A 21,832-nucleotide genomic window follows, 5' to 3' on the forward strand; every position below is an offset into this window, starting at 1 on the left:
AAGGTACATTAAAATACAATTTTCAAAAAAGCAATTACAATAATACATCGAATGTCAAAAAAAAAAAATAAATAATAAATAATAAATAAAATTATGATATAATACATAATATAACAATAATCATTATAGTTATTTTTACACAAATTGTATTAATTTAAATATGTGTGTATGTGTGAGAGGAAAATCGACAGAATTGTTTCCTTGTAACGTAAATACAACAAATTGTCAATATAAAATAGGTACTTATTAAATGGTTTTCATCAAAATAAATATATCATATTAAGGTATCTAAAATAACCTATGTTATTTTGTACACATTTTTATTTTTTTTTAATTCCTTAACTGTTGTGAAATATTTTATGTATGAAAGAAATTATTTATAATTTTTTCATTAAAAAAAAAAAAGTATTGTTAAATTTGTATAGTGAAATTAATGCATTTAAATCATTCAATATTTATTAGTTTATTTAGTTTGGAATATACCTAATTGATTTGATGTAATGCAACCGTTAGGTTCGGGTATTTTAACATTTATTTTTTGATCGTAATTTATTTGTTTAAATCTAAGTTAAATTTTTAAATAATTGTACCTATATCATTTTGCGATAAGTATATAATATATATATTATTTGAGTACTTACCATCAATAATTAGAGCTTAACAGTTAATGGATATAAATTATCATTATGCACTATAGTTGAAAATAATACATTTTATAAACAGCATATTCTGATTGTGGTGAAGTCTAAGTACAACATTTTGTTAATGGTTATTGTTCCATATTCATTACTCACAGATAGTAACAGCGTGGTTATAGGCACGACCCTGGAATGACGAGATAGAACTATTGATTTCACTCCATCGTCGATTGTTTTTTAAGATTATGTTCGTTCAAATAAACTTATAAACTTAATATAATATACTCTTGAATATTTTATCTATCATTACAAAAAGTACTCAATCTATATATTATACAAACGGTCGAGGGTATTATCTTAAATTTTGTTGTACTAAACCAGAAAATATTTAATTTTTTTTTTGTGATTTCTGTATGATCAGTTCAATCTATTCATTATTTAATCATGTACACAAGAAATCGTTGTAAAAATATTTAAAAATGTTAAAGGATACAGAATGAACTGTTTGACATAAAATATTTTTTGTTTTTAAATATTTATAAGTAAGATAAATTATTAACACAGGGTTATGAAAATAATTATTTTCAAAATTTTCTTATAGAGAATACGTTAATTATTTATATATTTTTTTTTAATTGGAAATATTGTATGAGATCATTTTCTGGATATTTTTAAGTATATTTGTGTATTTATATTTATATTAATACTCCTTTACGAACTAATAGTTTATTAGTTATATGCTATGAAAATTATTTTACTAATTAGACAATTGATATCATTTTTTTACATTTTAAATGATTTGAGTCATTTAATTTTTGATTATTATTATTTTTTTTTTTTATGTAGGTATTATATTAATGGTAAAAATATAACATTTTTTTTTTAACTAAAAGTTATAATTTAAAACATATTGTTGATTTTTATAGTCAAAAAATTTATACCTGCTAGAATATTATTTAAAATTGTGGATTTAATTTTTTTTACTTTAGCTTCAACAACAATGGTAATTCATTAAATTGCTCAAACTTAGTATACAAAATTTTAATAACTAAAAATTTAAAAAATATATAATGTAGGTATATAATATACTAGAGATGTTCTGAAATTATGATATTTTTAGTTTAACGAATCACTTTGAAAATCATACAATATCATTAAGCTTATTTCTCATCGTGATAAACTAAAACTTAAATTTGTACAACATTTTTTTAAAGGCATATTTTTAAATTGGTCTTGTATTTAGTGAAATTCGAGTAGATTTTCCACTATATTTCAATGAAACGTTAAAATTTATTAAAATTTTTTGATTATTATGTTTATAAAATAATTATTTCAGATACAATTTGAAAACTGTCTTTACAAATTGTACCTAAGAAATATAGTTCTTTATTTATTATTTTTTCATTTTACAATTTGTTTTTTTTTATTACTTATAGTACATAATATTGTAGTTTAAGCGTATTATACATTAGTTAATACAAATGTTTTATTAACTATTTAGTAAACAGATAAAGTATTATTGGCCTGTTTCCATTAACTTTTTGACGTACACCTTTAATTTATTACTGATTTTTATATTTATTGTGTATATAACCATTAAAACCACTGCTTATGAATTTTAAACTATCAAGTATTATTAAAATTTAACGTATTTTATTACTAAAGCCGGGTAAATAAGCGCAACTAAAAAATATCTTTTTCAACATTTTGATCCAATCAATTAAATAGCTTATCTAAAAATCTATTTAAGACGTCTTAGTGATTTTTTTTAGAGATAGACTAGGAACCTATCTAAAGAAAACGTTTACATAATTTGATTGTTATCAGTGTATTGTGGTACCATGTTTGTTTTACTATTTGCATGCAAGCAAATCACATGACGTCGTAATACTATCTAACAGACAACAGAAACAATTCATTGAATTCAACAACTAAATAAAATTACAAACACATTCAACGTTGACTTACATAACTTATTTACAAAGAGCACTTTGGTGGTCAATTCTGAAAAAAAAAAAAAAATAAAAGCTATTAAAACCAAAAAAAAGTGTTACTCGATATGTAAAGTTTATACGTATACTTATATTATTAGTTTTATAAATGGGATTTTTTCCGTATGGTTTGCCTAACTTATGCGGTTTATTTAACATCGTATTGAGTAAATGAATTATACGATATATTAAAATGGTTAAATCTGCATAATAATTTATTGCGGAAATATGACGGAGGTAGCACAATTTTCTTCGATATCATTGTTGCCTCCCTCCACGCTGTTTCGCCGAGCGCATGTTACTTGATAATAATATAATATTATACATTTTGGTATTACCTATACATGCGTCTCGTTTGAAATTCTGAAAGGATCGATGATACTATTGCATTGAATTTAAAGGTACAATATATTTTTGAAAAAAAAATGCATTTTCAGAGCAAGGTAAATGCTCTCTCGCTTCAACAGTATTTTCGTTACAAATAGAAAATTCGGCGGCATAAATCGTTTCATTTTTAAGTATTCGAAGAAAAATGTGCACAATGCGATACCACTCACAATATATTAATTATAGCCTTAAATTTGATTTTAAAGACATAATAAAGTAATTTATTGCTGTTTGTATAAAAGTGAAATATTAAAAATCTTAGAATGGTATTTCATTTCAATTTAAACTAATTTTAATGTGAAATTGAAAAGAAAAAAAATAATTTATATTTACTTTCATATTTTAATAATGCTTAGAAGTCTTATTTTAGTTATTTTTCTTTTACAACCTCTTAAAATTTAAAAAAAAAAAACGTTTTATTAAAAATAAAATTATTATGAACTAGTATTTTTTTAATTATACTTAGTAAAAATTAAATTATCAAGAACTTGTATTTTTATGATTTATTGTTATGGTAGGTTAATTAATAGTTTTAAATATAGGTAATTATTATATTCTTTTAATATTATATATATATATATTATATGTATATATATAGATTGTGGTAGGTATTATATTAAAAAAATTTAAATGTATTGTATATTTGTACATTTTTACGCCAGACTCCTAAGAAACCACGTGATTAATGTTTAATAGTAAGAATTGGTATTTTATATTATTATTATGAATGAATAATTACTTAGTTTTCATAATATTTTACAATAGTTAATAGTAATTTGTGATTTAATTGATTGACAAATTATGTTTAACTGTTTAATGAGCTTAAGAGAGGCATGTATACCAGTCGCCTTTAAAATTGAGTATTTTATACTCCAATTCTCATCCAACTACTTAATTATAATATCAACCCGTAAAATAGGGGAGGTGAATATGTGAATAATAATAATAATATATATAATAAGAGAATAAATACAATAATTATTTATAAGTGGCATGCAATATAATTTGTCAAAGAAGTAAAATGCTATAAAGTGATTGGTAGTAAAAAATTTAAATATATTATTAATGGCTAACAGATTTTTCAAAATCTAATATGCTAATATTTTTATTTTTATGCATTATATATATATTTACTTCTCTTATTTTACTGGTTGGTATTATAATCGTGTGTATAATAATATGTGAGGGCAACCGACATTTTTGAAATTCCAAAAACAGCTGTTGAGGGAAATCCGTCTACACCCGTTATTGTTGTTAGGTCGTATAATGGTGTGCTATATCGATCGGATTTTGAGGAAATTACTAAGAATACGCGTTACTTTAGTCATCTTATCGTGTTTTTTGGATCGGTTAGATGTCTCCTGACCCAATTAGTTCCGTAGAATGTCAGATAACAAAGCAACGGAACTTCTCGAACACCACTGTGATCGGTCGTGTCTTGGAAAACGATCATAACCGTTGTTTAGGATCGGAAACATACACAGCGCCAATCATCTAACTCCTTGACGAAATCTGTTTAAAATAACACATATTTCCTGGATCGAAGTGGAATGAACAAAACTTGCAGTATAAGACTTCTTTCGAGATTGATTCTTTTCCAAGATTGTTGACCATAGTCGGATTTCGTATTCAGAAATTGAATACGAGATCTCGGAGATACGTTATATTTATACTTAATGCTACAAAGTCCTTCTGAGAAAATTGTTGGACAGAGTCGTTACGGAAACTTTTGCTCGTTTGATATTTTGCATGGACGCTTTTGTTTGAATATATTACAGTTATACGGTCAATATTTAATAAACAATTAGTGAGAGGCTCGTGTTTTTGTTTAATATATTATCTACTGTATTATATTATATGTGTGCAATTTAATTTATTTTTTAGTACCCCAATACTTAGATATTTATACAGTGACTAGATTGTGTATATGTGCGAAATTTGGTTGTAATCAAGCTGCAAAACGTTAATTATCCCTTTAACAAAAAAAAAAAAAAAATGCCCATTCTGTACCCTTAAATGTCAACTATAATTTGTCGATCAAACGATGAATACAGATGCCGTCGGAAATAATAATATTAAAACAGAGCATCGGTGTACAACAAATACAGTTGACCCGGAATGCCGATCAAATAAAAATCGGGTAATTGTATTTACAATCATTGATGTATATTATGACATATTAACCTGTAAACTAAGTATAAAAAATTTGTTTCCGCGTTTTCATACAGTATTTTCTATTACGTTAATGTACAAATCAGTGTTTGCGAAGTGCTATTTCCATTCAAATTCTGTATTTATATTAAGTACAATATTCAATCGGCCAAGTATTAATTCCATTAAAAACTATTCGAGTAGGTAATAAATATATATTTTATACTTTATCAAAATTGACTATCAAACACCCCGGGACGTGATTATCGAGTATCGAGAATGTTTAATTAATTTATAAGAAATTACGATTATTCTACAGTTGACGTTCGGTTTCTAAATCTAAACGGATATATATATATATATATTAAATATTGACTACATTCCCAGTTAACGTAAAACATAATTCATAAGTATTTTTATAACTGTTTGATCATACAAAGGGTTTTTATATTTCTCAAATCCACTTCCTATATTTCATAAAAATTATTTATTTATTCATTTTTTTTCTTTTTGATTGCACTTTAATTCACAAGAAAGGGTCTACTGACGTCTAATTACATTTTTACATAAATATTTACATTTATTTGATATGTATTATGCTTACGATATATCATTATTTATTTTTAATAAGGTTAAATAAATAATTTATTATTTAATTTGTTTTTTTTTTATTTATTATTCTTAAACAATTAAAATAAGTCCTATAATAAAAATATAATTATATTAAATATATGTTTTAAGAACCTAATTTATACCTGATACTTTTAACATAATATAATAATATAATGTACATCATTATGTATTTTTAGGAAATGGTAATAAGTATTACAAAAAAAAAAAAAAATACTTCTTATAAATCTATTAAATAAACTGTAACTTTAAGTTAAGAAGCGAAAGTATTAACTGTACATATACAGCTACTTACATATTTTATACTAATAATTATTATTCTATTAGCTTAAGAAAACTTTATACTAAGCACTTTAAATATATTAATTTATTTTAAAAGGTCAAGTATAATAAATTAATTTGTGTAAAAATATTTTCATGATACATTTTTATCTGAGTTAATTTTTTTAATGACATTACATTACGTCTATTTTATATATAGCGATATACTTATAAAACAGTAAAACAATATGTACCTATATACTTCGATTGAGAGTAGATCACTTATCTCCTTTCGCTTCCTTTACCGTAGCACACATGATAGTGCTGAATTATTATTATGAATTTAATCTCTATCATAAATCAGCACAGTGAGAAAAACGATTCTGAACAGAGTTCCTTTAAGTAAAAAATATAGTGTTTATTGTACGATAATATAAAAATGTTGAATCATTTTACATCATGTTTAATCAAAGATATTGATTTAAATATATTGTATAGAAATGAATGTAATATGACTTAATATCTTGATTTAGTAAGAGATACACTAGAGATATTATATACGAGTATTAGGTATGCTAATTGAATATTTTCTCAGTACAATATGACTTGAAAATGAAGAATAAATTTTAAAACAATATTACTAAATCAATCAGATTGTATTTGATTTATATAAATTGACTTTTATTCAATTTAATATATAAAAATTTAGTAAAATCTTAAAATCTCAGGAATAAATTGTCATTTATTAAATCAAACATAATAATTCATTTTCAACATCATATAAATAAAATATTCAATATACGAGTATATTAAAGTATAAAGAAAATAAGAATAATTATTTCTGAATTTAAGTACAGAATATCTCATTTTGATCAGATTTTAAAAGACCTCTCACATTTAAACTTTAATATTTTACTTTTTATTTTGTTTATATATTTTAGATTAAATGTAATTTATTTTCTATCTCTACGGAATAGTTAAAGAATGTTTTCTTTTCTTTTAGACTAAATATGGTTTTCAGTTGCCACCAATGTTTCCAAAGATGATAGTCTAATATGCCAGAAGCATCTTGTATTTTATATTATAATACTGTAATTTAGTTTTATGAAATGTCTTATAATCATATTTAAATGTTTGTGTTTCAATTCTAGTTACAAGGTCGATGAAAATTTCCAAAATATAAACTTATATCCACGATCTTTTAAAGTGTTGTGTGTCCACCACTCACGAGAAAAAATATTAAAACCATAGACAATTTAATTTAAAATAATTGTTGTCTATAGTAAAGCTCGTTGGTCTAATTTTAAGATAAAAAAAAAAAAAAACTTAAAAAATATCATTATTTTTTACAATACAAGCCAAAAACATACAACCTTATGATATCAGTGTTTTTTCCTCATTGTTTATATCTAAATTATTTGTATTGTCTTCCGGTTTAAAATCTGCAGGAAACATTCATCCATTATCATGGTATAATTTACACTGACAAGAATATTCCACTAAGTAGACGATAATTCCAAGACCAAAATGTCATTTTATTTCTGCTGTGCCACTTGAAATTTATCCTAACATAATTTATATACAGATTAACAATTTTTAGATTTGAATTATTTGGATTTTGAATACCAATAATTACCTACCGATGATACCATAGAAAATACTACGCTTGATTAAAGACAATCACTTCAACTTAATTTTTGTTTGCATTTTTAACTATACAATTAAACAAAATCGATTGAAATTATTCAAGCAATATTAGCGTATACATTATCATGTGTAAGTTGAAATATTTAAATTATTAAACCCGGAGTGAACTTTATAGTAAGTCCCTTTTTTAGTAATAAAATAAATACAATCGGTAATTTAAACACCTGTAAAAATGCATTAATATAATAATTATTATGATACTTTCTTGTAGATAATAAACAGTGTTCATTTTAGCACAAAATTATGAGGATATATAAAAAGATCATAAAAAAAAAAAAAAAAAAAACAATTTACCTACCATGTATATTAACGTTTAAGTGTTGACCTGATTTTTTGAAATCTATTTTATTATTTTTATTTTTATTATGTTTTGTTTTACTATTTGTTGTAATCCACTTTTTTATGGTTAAAACGTCATTATTCGTCACGAGTTTGGTGGTACAAGGACCACAATGACGAGTGCACGCAATACGCTCTGTAGTCAACGGTGGCGATGTATTGTGCGGGGAGGTGAACGAGGGAGGGGGAGGTGTAGGTATAATAATATGTTGAAAAAAAAAATATAGAAAACAAAAACGAGCGGCCTTTTGACTTAACATTATACAAAAGGGCAGAAAAAGGGTATTTTATTGCATCCATCCATATAATAATGTAAAAAACGGTGGAAACGACGTTATTATTATTTCGTTACTAGCAGTGTGTAATGTGCGTCAGTTGTATTTTATCAGCAGTTTATGGAGCGCCTTTCCCATGTTAATATATGTTTGCTTTTTGATGCGATATTATTATTACTTCTCGTGCCTCTGCTTCCGCCGTTTTACTTATTCAGCAATAATGTCTCAATGCATTCGGTTGCACAGTACACCTTTTTTTGCTCGTTCTCACGCACAATAATAATAATATTATAATGCGCACGTATTGCACAGAGTACATTTTTCGTGTTATAAATATTATAAAATACCTATTTGCGGTGGCCCTGGTTTTTCCAATAACCAAAATGCAATATTGTGTTATAATATCGGAAATGACACGGTCGATATTCAACACGGTTTCACGACAAAATTACACGGTTTTTATAAAACCAATTATTTTTTACACGTCAATACATAGTTTTATTAGCAATTATTTAAATGTATTCGTTTTCACCAATGATTTCATGTTATCGCAACTAACAATACCTAATATTGATGTGCCTGGGTCTTAGGAAATTGAAGTCAACTATAAAACAGTATACGATAGTGTACCTAATATAATACATAAAATATTAAATTACTGAGAAAAATATGTATTAATATTAAATTTAAAACACTTGAATTCATAAAACAAAACAAATCGATTTGTTATGACTTATAGCATTGATTATAAATACTAGATATTAGTACCTATAAATACCATTAATATAATTAAACATTAATTTTTATGTTTAAGAAGTATTGCATAAAACTAGCGAGACTCGAATTTTCATCTAAGTTTAATATTATATTTAACTGTTTCAACATCTCGTTCATAGGTAGTTGCATTTTTATAACACGTTTTTTTACTTTTATAAATAACATTTTTTATGAATTTATTTTACATCACATCCAACTTATTTTAATTCGTTTTATTAATCTATTTATTTAAAAAATATTTATATTTTTAATTTAACAATTAAATAATTTATGAACTTGTCATGACTACTAAATTAAAATTACTCGTGTTATTAATTTAAAAGTCAAGTTGGTAAATGTTTATTGCAATATTATTATATCACTGTGTCTATTTACTTAGCCATTCATTGTTTGTTTTATTAGTGTAAAAGTTAGGTTAGCAAAGGTTTACATTGTTTATTGTAATATTATATTATTTCTAAATTTATTTTCACAGCCATTCATACGATTTATAATAATTTCATAATATAAAATTATGTTAAAGCCTATATTCTGCTTTACATATTATAGAAAATTATTTAGGCAAATAATCAAACGCCAATATGGTTCAGGACTTTCATTCAAAGCATTAGAATACATTATTTAGGTTCCTTTTTACGTAGGTATCTATCCAATTTACTGTGAGCAATGATATCGAACCCAACCGTAAACAATATATGACACAAGAAACTACCTACTAAACAGACCTCTTTATTCTAAGCTCAACATTAATCCTAACATGTTAGCTAACCGAAGATTCTCTTTCATATTGTTTGAAGTACTGAAGTAGGCGGTGAGTCTAGCTACTAAATACATTACACATGTTTGTAAAATAAAAATAAATATCAGGTGGGTATACTGTATAGGCTATGCAGGTTTATTGTATACCTGAAATATATATTATAACTTAATATGTTAGTACTTAGTGTTTAACACCGAACGCTGTTTGAAGTAAAACTAACAAATTTTAAAATAACGCGTCAAGAAATAATAGTTGTCGAAGGAAACGAATACTGTGAAACATTCCGTGGTCTGTAGGTATCAGGTATACGTCTTACTTATTATATAAATCCAATATTAAAGTTAAAATAAAATAATTTAAATATATTGTAAACAAAAATGTTAAAAATATTTAATAGTCATATTCATTTCATCAATGAATTAATCTCGAATAAATACAATAAGTACTGATTAAAATGTGGAAAATATCATTTTAGAATTATTTTTTGCTTAAGGTCATTCTCGGTGGAAAACCGGCTTGTTTATTCGTCCAGCTTACGCGAATTTTCAATATTATATTTAATAAAAATAGATAATTTACTACTTTATATTAACCTTAAGGAAAATGAATTTTCGAAATATCAGTACGCTAGTGTAAAATAGATATTCTATAACTGTATTATCATAAAGGTATAGCCCACTATAATATCGGAAAAAAAAGTATTTAATATACTGTTTACCTTAAGTATCTGTAGGTATATTATAATAATCATCATACTTTTTATACCTTATATTTATCTTTCTTAACCAGTAATTTGAACAATTGAACAAAATTATAATTTTTCAATCTTTTCTTAGCTCGAATTATTTTTTTCTAAAAGTATTTGAAACATTTTTTTAAAGAATTATTTTTATATTTATCGAGTATGCGGATAAGTATGTATTTAAATTTTAAATTTTGTACTTAGAATCATGTTTTATATTATTCGTAACTCTTTGACTCAAACATGAAACGACTATATACCTGGTTCTTCAATTAGATGAGTCACGACTTAATCTTAACGATCGAATAATCTACTGAAAAAATAAAAATAAAATAAAAACACCATTCCACTTTTATTATTATATTATTCAGCGTCGTAATTTCAGGGAGTCATGCTCTAAATGTTGACCTCTATTTTCTTGTATCTGTCGCTATTCTGCATACAATAGAGTACCGTTGTTTTATTACATGTCAAATAAAATATTGTCGATGTAAATTCATCACTTAAAAAAAAAAATGTTTGTACAACGTAGTACGTACCTAAACAAATAAAAGGCTGCGTAACTGTGTTTGGGCAATATTTACCTCTAACAAACCATAAATTAAACCCATTAAAAAAAAAAAAAATTGAAGATATAATATAGATTATACAAATTAGTAGGTATCGAGTCTAAAATATTGATCCGATTTAAGTGTTTTTCTTTCATCGAAGGTCTGAAACTATGCTTTTGCTGCATATATCTGTCAAATACTTGAATATGGATTTCCAAAGTATGACAAACATTTAATTTTGGGATAAAATATTTAATTACTTTATAAATAGTAATAATTTGAACAAAAGTTAATTAACGAATTTCCTGGTGTTAACATATTTTTGGTTAAACCTTTATGGGTTTATTTAGGTATATATTATGAAATACCGGGACAAATAATTTCTTAGTATACTTATTGAACATATTTTGATATAATAATTTATATGTACATTTATTAAAACTGTTCATTATATGTTAAAATATTATACTGATCCAAGCTATAAAATATTTAAAACATAAGTGTTTAGTTTTGAATATTATTTTAATTTTAATTTATAATTTAATTTATTCCATTAAATATTTGATATTTTTACACTGTTTCAAAATTTGGTTATTGTCATATAGATATTTCGTGTATGTTATACAAAAATTAATATTATTATTGTTGCCAAGTTATTAAACCTGAACTTGTATTCAAGTAAATATACGTACCTACTGTTACACAAAATTTAATAAAGTTACAATTTTCATCCTTTGGCCATAAAAGTAAATATCTACTGTAGCAGTATAAATATATATTTAAAAATACGGGCATGTAAGTAACCTTTGCTCTGCTGTACAGCTTCAGGTGTCGTCAGTGGTGTCGAGTATATCTTGTCATTAAGTACACATATCATGTAAGGTGTGTATTTAAGTGATATTTGTAATACATTTAGTAAAAAATGTTTTTAAAAGCTTTTGATGCAGAACGCATAGTATATTGTATTTAATATTTTTGGTGCAGTTGATAGAATACGCTGGAAATGTTATGCCTGCTCTAAGTTTGAATTAAATGATTATTACATACAAAACAATTAAATTAAATTAAATATTAAAATATCTTTTAGGTAATACAATAGAAACTTACCATAGAACTGTGTAAATAAAAGTTTATAATAAAAGTTTCAAGTCCTTACGGATATTTTTAAATTGCAGAAAAATATTCTACGTTGAAATGTCTAATTCATTATCTGAACAAACTCAAGTAGACATATTATTTTCTAACTACCTATCTAACACTTTCCAACCAGTAACCACACTATAATATTATTTCTTCAAGCCAATTCATAGAAATTGAAAACTATCTTTACTCTTCTTAAAAGTCTGTAAAAAAGTGAAAAAAAAAAAGAATGACCCCTATCAGAAAAGATATTGAAGTTGAAAAAAAAAATAAAAAAATATATATATTATTGTAAAATCTATAAATGTATACTGCCCCACACAGACCCTAAAATAAAGATTAAGTCTTAAAAATTATTTTGATTTCTAGAATAGTTAGATAAAATATTAATCTTTATTTATTTATAATTAACCGTTTTAATTTTTAAAACGTTTATTAGTAAACCATAACTAGTATCTTATTATTCAACATTTAAACATAAATAATTCGATAAAAATATTGTATATTTCAGATTATGAAATTAAAAATAATAATAATATTATTAACTATTTTATGAAATTTCAATGATTAGGTATAACGTTATAAGACACAAAGAATAGCCATAACAATTGATATGTGGAGACTATGTGAGATTTAGGATTGTTGAGAGAGAATTTTTGCCTCCGGTTGTGACTACGACGCCTCGAAATTTAACGATATATTTTATGTTTTAATATAATATATTAAATATTATTTAACCCGTTAATGGTTAATTTAAATACACATTTGCAGAATAGGCTAGTAATAATTTTTGTGTTTATTGTAATTAATTACATCAATACTAACATATTATTATGTAAATGTAATATACGTAGTTTGTATTTTTTTTTTAATAAAATTTTCAATTTATTCTTTAAAATAAAACTAAAAACTCAATGAATAATAAATATAATGATTGTTATTACAACGTATATATTTTGTTAACGTATATTTGAATAAATATGGATTCTTTAAAATTACTTTATTGAATATTTTTCAAAAATATAGATATCGAATTGAATCATGTTGCTACAATGCTACACGTCTTATAAATGTGACTGAAAAATTAATAGTTATATGTGTTTTAAATTCTATAAGATTTTAAGTATTATAAAACTTCTTTAATTTTACAGAGTATGCATTACACTTTACAATATTCAAAAACATTTCATTTTTTATAGATATATTTTAGTTTATTACTGAAATTGGATGATAGATACCGCAATATTTCTTAGCTATTTATAGGTAAATATAAATAAAGGTGTAACTGAAATTGTTTTTTTTATATGTATTTATTTATGTCTGGCATAAACTTATCGTAGAATTCTAAAATATATAAAAATATCATTATAAGTACTTACTTAAAAGATGTTTTTTCAAAAATAATATTTTTTTATTATATTTGAGAAATAGCCAATGACCTTTATTTGATATAAATAAGGAAGTTATTTTGAATAAACTTTTTTTGATGAAAAATTATCTTGTGATTCTGAATAGTTATTAGTGATTCATGGTTTAATTATAATCTATAGATAGAAAACCACGGATAGGTTACGAATACTGAGTGTTAATATTTTAATAACTCTTGTGTCTGTTTGCCTAGATGTATAATGATAGTGTTTATGTTTTAACAAACTTAAAAGCCATAATGTAAAATATCATAGTTGATAAACGATCAAATATATTTTTTTTAAATATTTCTCGACGGTTCTGAGTTGTTTTTCTATGCACTTAGAAAAACTGTTGAGGAATACGAAAAATGACCTCTTGGCTCAATTTATAATCGATGATCGGGTCACATAAAACCCTTTTTGACCAAAAAATCGGTGGCAGATAAACAGATAAAATAAATATATATAAATGTATAACATGTATAAAAAAATAATGTTTTAAAAGATGTAATTGTTAAGCAAATATAATTTTTATAATTTAAAATGAGTCAATAACATATTTATTGGTTTTATCTAATTTATTAAAAGTTAGAATATGTTATTAATATGGTATGTTATTTATTATAAATTATTTTTTAATCAAATTTTAACTTTTTTCAGGTGATTTGATCGATTTGAAGATGATAGTGATTTTAAAGTAATCTTTGAGTATTTCTTCAACAAAATTAATTTTTTTTTTTAATAAAATTAAAAAGTGCGATTGCAAACTTTTAAGTGGTATAATATACAATATAGTATTAAAAATAAAGTGAACTATTTTATTTTAAATTCACATGTTAGCTAAAATGCAATTAAAATTGATATCAATATGGTTGATGACGTTTCAATGGATCTCAAATTCAGGTAATTTAAGTCTCATTATTAAATTTAGCAAGTTGTTATTTAAGAAAATACTTAGATTTGTAAGCCACCACGATTTAAAAAATTTAAAGGTTTAACATAATAAAATCGATGGATGGTTAATGTATACAAAAAATGTTTGTATACAGTAAGGCTTTGGCGTTTTTTTACTTAAATTTTTGAGGTACACACAATTTAAATTATTAAGTGTGTTTTATATTATGTTCATCTTGCATAAAAATCAAAATATTTCTATATAACACTGCATTAGTATAGATATAATTCTTTTACAGTAAGTTAGTAAATCGGTTCTGAAATAAAAATAATGCACTGCATAAAACATCAAAGGTTCATCTCTTAAGCCAATCGTTTTGAATATTTCAGTATAGTCGTTTGAGATGTCGTAAAAAAGAAAAAGAAAAGAAAACCGTATTTATCCACCAAGTTTGTATTCAAAAGTTTTATGCGGTCAACGGTTTTTTTTTTTGTCTCACTGGACCGGCACAATAAAAGATGTCCGCTTAGTAGTATACAAGAGAAAAACGTATTTTCTTGTTCGGCAGTTTTACTAATGGCGTTTGGAAACAAAGAAATTTCCCTAAAGGGCTTATGCGTCACGGTCGGTGAAATCCGTATTCATCTTATGCTTTTTTTCGTCACCCAATCTGTTTATCAATGCGAAATGAGTCCAAAATTGGTAACGTCGCTCATCGGCGGAGTGGGCGCTGGGAAAGAGAGAAACCCGCTCGGGAGGGGTTAGAGGAATAACGATTGAAAAGCAACCATATCCTTTGGGACAAGGAAGAGCAAAATTGCATTTCTGTCCGGTCAATAAAACTTTACAACTTATTACTTCCGCAAAATCTATCCCATGTGAAATCGAAGGGAACAATCGACAATGAACTTAAAACACGTAGGCGAATAAAAAATCGAGAATAAAACCAGACCAGATTTCGGAGGATGATTTAAGACATTATTTCCAAGTGGCTAAGGTAAAGAAGTTTTCCACTTTCTTCAATCCAACTCCTAAATACGATGTAAGATGGGCAAATAGTTTTCTCTCTTAAATAGGGCTTAAATATTCTTTACATAACTTCAATTGTTTTCTTAACCCTTTGAATATTCAAAGACTATACACTTTGTGACATTTATACTACAGAAACAGTATTGATTGATGTTTTTTATATTTTTAATATTCAGAGATTCTAAATTAATTTGATTGGTAATTTGGTTGTGTAATTTGGTTTTAAATTAGTAATGAGTTTTATATCGTTGTACTTTGGTAAAATATTAGTTTTTTTTTTTTTTATAAATCAATATTGTTTCATAGTAAATACAAATATTATACTATTATACTTTCATATTTTGAATTAAATATGAGGAAATGAACAAAATTAAAATTAAAATGGGATATTTTAAAAGTTTTCACTAAAATATATTTTAAATTAATTCAATCTGAGAAATATATAACACTAATAAAAATTATTATTATTATTTAAATATCTAATCGGAATACACAATATCTTATTTTTGAGATAGTATTTGGGTTCAGACAATTCACTTTTTACTTAAATTTTAACCGATATAATATAATTGCAATACACAGATATTATATTAATAATTTTACAGTCAGTCAAATAACTTTTAAGGGTGTATAATGTATATGTTATTTTTTATATTTATGCATGTGTAATTTATTAACTGATCGAATTCTGAAAAATTATTTTTATAAATGAAAATATTTTTCTATAGGTATTTTTTCCTTTATCAGAGATTTGTTATTGTTTAATTGACGGTCCGTATTATTTTATTTTATTACAAATGGTTTGAGTCCAGCGTATATAATTAATTATAAAATAAGGTTTTGTGTTTTATAAATAACATTGAAATATGTCATATATTACTTAAGGGGTTTTGTTGGCCCCTTTTAAAGATGAACAATTACAACTGATTAGTGATTAGTGATTATATCTAAAATACATGAAATACGCAATGAATAAATATAAATTAATATACATATTATAGAATATTCAGTGATTTAAGTTGTTCGAAAAGTTGATTTAAAGAGTAGGCTTTAACATATTTCTTCTTCAAAAAAAAGACAGTTAACAAAAATCTGATTTTTAAAATTTTTAAAAAAACTTGAAGACTACATGTTGTATATTATTTTCAAAATTTTAGAAAATGTTTGTATTAAAACTAAAATTTAAAAGAGTAGTTTTTGTTATATTTAATTTAGTGTTCTAATAATAATAGGTCCACAATAATTAAAAAAATTATGTTGTATAGCTATAGTAATTTTAAAATGTAAGTAATTTATAGGTATTAATCTATCAACATATATAGTTTATAAACTTAAATACAATAAATATTATCGTTTATAATTCTAAGATCACGTTTTAGATTATTATATACCTACATTTAAATGATTGAGTTACTATTTGTTCAAATTTTGAATTAATTACTTTGACATTTTCTAAATATTGTCCACCGATTAATTCACAGAAAAAAAGAGTTCTTATTTGAATAACCAAAATTTTTCATTGCCACTGGTCATTTCTCAAGTAGTATGCAAAATTTAAATACCAGTATATTTAAAAAATTCCAAAAGTCAGAATTTGAATAAATTCATGATTAAATAAATATAGGGATAGCCATTTTTATTAAGTAAATAATCTATATATTGAACATAAATTATAATATGTTAATTTTATTTAGTTAGAATAATAATAATTGCATTATTGTGATGAGTGAATCTAAGTACTTATATATCCTTTAACGTTGTATGGTTTTATGATGTACGATAAATGAATAGGTACGAACAATTAACAGTAAAAGGCTTACGAATTGTTTATCGTTGCGAATACGTTTTACAATGGGTATTCTCCAAGTGGCTTAGAGGTAACATATATTGAATTTTTATTTTATAACATGTTAAAGACATTCTATTGTTCTTTTAATTTGTATAATTTAATACAGTCAAATACAATAATAGATTATACTTATTAAATATTTTTGTATTTTACATACAAATCAGTTAAAAATAATCACATTGATTAAAAACTAATACTTAAACAATTTATGAAAAATAAAATAGTTCATCGTTTTGTGTGTCCTTTGTATTGTTATAGTTTTAGTTTCTATTAGGTTATAGGGCTTATTCTTCATATGCGACAAAACGACCTACACCAGCTGATTTTATTGGCAAAACTTTTCGTATAACCTTACAGTTTCCGTGTAAATATACGTATGAAATAAAGTAGGCGTGCAAGAGTCGCTTAAGAATTATTACTTCTGTTAGTTTTCTAGGAAATCAATAAACAAAACAACTTTTTCAGATAACTGTATAGTTTGTATTATATAAATAAATTTGTTTATACTTCAATACTATTAGCTCTGTGATACCATAAATTATTTATTTAGACCAATACTATTTTATTGATGCAAACTTTTTTATGTACATTTTTACTGTAAAAAAAAAAAAAAAAAATGATATGAATATATTATTTTTGTTAATTTGTATATATCATATTAACAATTATTTGTATTGTAAACTATTAGTTATAATCCAACTAATGGAATTTTAAATTATGCTAATAGATAATAAAAATACTTAGTCATACATGACCTGCGATAATTCTACTGTATTAAATATATATTATAAATACATTATATATATAATAAGTATTAAATATATCCATTAAATTACACTTCTCTTTGTCCGATAAATTTTTAAAAATATAACAATATTTCACAAAACAATTTAAAATTGATTCATAGAATTTTGAAATTATTTTCAACAATCTTAAGATATTTTTTTAAATCATCGTATTAAGTATGTTATGTTATTTTTATCCTCAAATAGATTTATAGATTTATATTTTAAAATTTAAAATATTTTATTTATATATTCAATAGAAAAAAAAATAAATAGATTTAAAATTAAAAGTAAGTATTCAACTGTTATTCTTCAATAACATTTCTACAATCTGAAACTTATTTAATACAGTTTTTACCAATTTTTGATGTACATTCACCAGTTTATTATGTGTAATTAAAAACTAGAAAAATTTACATTTATACTATTATTCTACTATTAGCTGAACGAGTTTTAAATCATTACTTTTCAATAATTCACATGCAAATCGATATATCTAATTGGTTTTAGAATTTAATATACGAGTACTACAACACAATATATTATAGGAGTAAAAATAGATAGATATTTTACTTATATAATATTAATACACATGACTGATTTAATTTCAAATCAGTACATTTTCTACATTAAATAAATCACACAACTCGTATGTAATATCTACTCAAAGTTTATTAATAAATTCACTGATACTTCAATACGATAAACATAGTGTAAAGACTTAGGTATTCGTATATTTATGTGAATATATGGTTTTTGATTAAAAAATAATTTTAATAAAAGTAGATACACCTAATTTACTTTTCAATATCAATCATTATTTTTTTGAAAAAGCATATTGTTGTTATTTTATTTTAATGCTATTGATAATATTAAAAGTAAATTATACGCACTACGTTTGAATATATAAAAAAACATTTATAAATCAATTGAGATGACTAATTATAATTCAATTATGTGGCAGATGTTTTAAAAAATTCAAATGAGTTTATACCATTCATTGTTTTATTACTTTAAATATATAACTTCACATTTCAATGAAAAGGTTTTTTTTTTTATTATAATTTTAGATGGATTATATTTTAAACTATATGTGGTTCTGTGGTGGTTTTTTTTTTTTTTTTGTTATGATTTGAAAAATGTTTAAATAAACTGATTATTTAAAACAAATTTGTCAAATCCTGAAAACACTTTGATAATTTATCAAGTTTGTCAACATATTAAAGCGGAAACATCAGTATCCAAACACAAGATATGAAAGCGAATGAGTTGTCCACAGTACATTTAGTCGAGAACGCATAATATGATATGATAGCATTGTATCGTGTAACATGGCTCTTAGACATTATCAATCATTTTTTTTTTTAACCAGTCAATATTTACTTGGAAGCCTGACCTTTTGATATTCGTAATATTAATAACTCGGGCGCCACATAGCTGGTGACATTTTATGTAGTCTGCTCTTTTTAAAATAAAAAAAAACTCACTTGTTTTTTTTTTTTGGCACGTTTAATGCGTTCGTAAAATAAATTGTCAGACTGAATTTCATCGAAAATGTCCAAAAGATATAAAATTCTCGAAATATAATAAACGTTAGTAAATATGTCAAAAAGGCTAAATGTGATTTAGAAAAAGAAGAATCTAAGAAGTACTTAGATTTGTCTTTTTTGTTATTAGTTCTGTAACTTTGCTCCGAGGCAAACGAATTGCAATATTAAGAAACACGCGATGAATATAAATACACAATAAAGTACATGACCATTTGGGTAAATATTTAAATTTATAATACCTAAAAAAAATTTCAATATAGATTTCCATTATATCAATAAAGTAGATAACTAAGTAACTATAAAATCAATAAAAACAAATGTATACTATCAAAACATAACTGTAAGGCTAACATGGGTTTTAAGTCCACTTACCTCGCGAAATGCTTGTATTTGCAATTCCCACTATAATGATTGATACAATTTTTTATCAAGTTAAGAGTTGGCACTTCTTATCAGTGTGTTACGTGTCTTGTTATGTGATTTTCGATTGTCACTTGTACATTCATAAGTTATATGCTTTTTTTTCTCTAAAATATGACAATGGTTTATGTGAGTTAGTGACATACCGTTAAATGTGTCAATTCGTTCAATTTACGAATAAATTCAATCGGTTCAGTTGGTTCACCTATTAAAAAAAAAAAAAAAAACGTATGTTCTATGTATATACGCTTTTTAAGATATTTTATTGTTATGCTTAAATTTTAGTCGCAGTTTCACCATATCGCTCTACTATTATCGCACAGCGTAAACAAATCAATGTAATTAGAAACAATAAATAGTAAGTTTTAGATTACGCTCCGGCAATGCATTCAAATAACCATATTTCTAACCCAGTCAAATGAAATGAATAAACTTGTCCTCGACATGTTGGGTATGAGGCGAGTAAAATACGAGTTCTAATAAGTTTAAAGTCATATGTAGTAGGTACGTAGCTACAACAATTAAATTCTACGTGCCCGTTCAAAACAATTCAGCCATTCATAAATGCAATTTGTAAATGTTATATCGCACCACCCTTACCTCCGTAAACTTGTATTTGTTCTTTAAGTTCTACATTTCAATTTATTAGGAATTATAAACACGAATGAGTTTCGTAAATTTATAGTAAGTAGGTACTAATTTTCAATTGATTATTCTGTTGGTCTGTAATTAAATTATTGTTTATACTTATATAGATCAAAATTAATTAAACAAATCTACAAATCTATATTAGTATTGACAGTAATAAATTTAGATTTCAAAATATAATAAAATCAACTAACTTCTCACCTGCGCATACTATTTAATTTTTTTTTTTTTTTTAACAGTGATTAGGGGGGCTATTCAGAAATGCATACGAATAAGATGTGTGTACAAACCACTCGCGTTATTCGTTTTTGTAGACGAACGAAAAATAGTATTGGTAAAAATCATTTATATTCGTAAACGAATTGTGTTCACCATATGATCTGTATGAGTATGATAGTAACGCGATGAATAGGAGCAACATCGCAAATTGATATTTTCAAGTGAAAAAGAAAACTATTTATTTTTTATACTTAATACATCGCACGTTTTAGTAAAATCTTTGAATTTGTTTTTTTTTTCGTTAATTTGAATTTTGAAATAAAATATCGACTGAAAAAATAAGTAAATCTAAGTAGGTTACAAACTTTTAAGACTACCATCATTGCTTTTTAAAAAATCATGGCAAATTGTCAAATGGAAAACATTCATACATTTTTAACCAAGCCATAGCAAAGCAGCAGTGAGAAGAAATATCGAGGATATTAAATTCAATTCCATGCCCTATAAAACAGTGCTCCTCAACCTAGGGGCCATGGATGGATAACTAAGGGGCCTTAAAATATTTATTTCATTTAAAATATTTTTGATTATTTAGTTATTTTTTTTACATTTTAATAATTTATTTGTGTGAAATAGTGCATGTAAATTTAGTACATCATTAAGAAAAAATAATGAATGA

General features: G+C 24.4%; 1 protein-coding gene across 1 annotated transcript in view; it reads left to right on the forward strand.

Annotated features, from left to right (window-relative positions):
* LOC114132301 (protein amalgam-like) overlaps positions 1-21,832 on the forward strand; it is a 307,230-nt gene that overhangs the window by 1,608 nt on the left and 283,790 nt on the right. The window contains exon 2 of the mRNA XM_027997709.2: positions 14,419-14,661. Within this exon, the coding sequence (XP_027853510.1) occupies positions 14,592-14,661 (70 nt within the window). The 5' untranslated portion in view covers positions 14,419-14,591. The remainder of the gene's footprint in view (positions 1-14,418; positions 14,662-21,832) is intronic.

The sequence above is a fragment of the Aphis gossypii genome, chromosome 3, assembly GCF_020184175.1.
Source record: "Aphis gossypii isolate Hap1 chromosome 3, ASM2018417v2, whole genome shotgun sequence".
Classification (NCBI taxonomy): domain Eukaryota; kingdom Metazoa; phylum Arthropoda; class Insecta; order Hemiptera; family Aphididae; genus Aphis; species Aphis gossypii.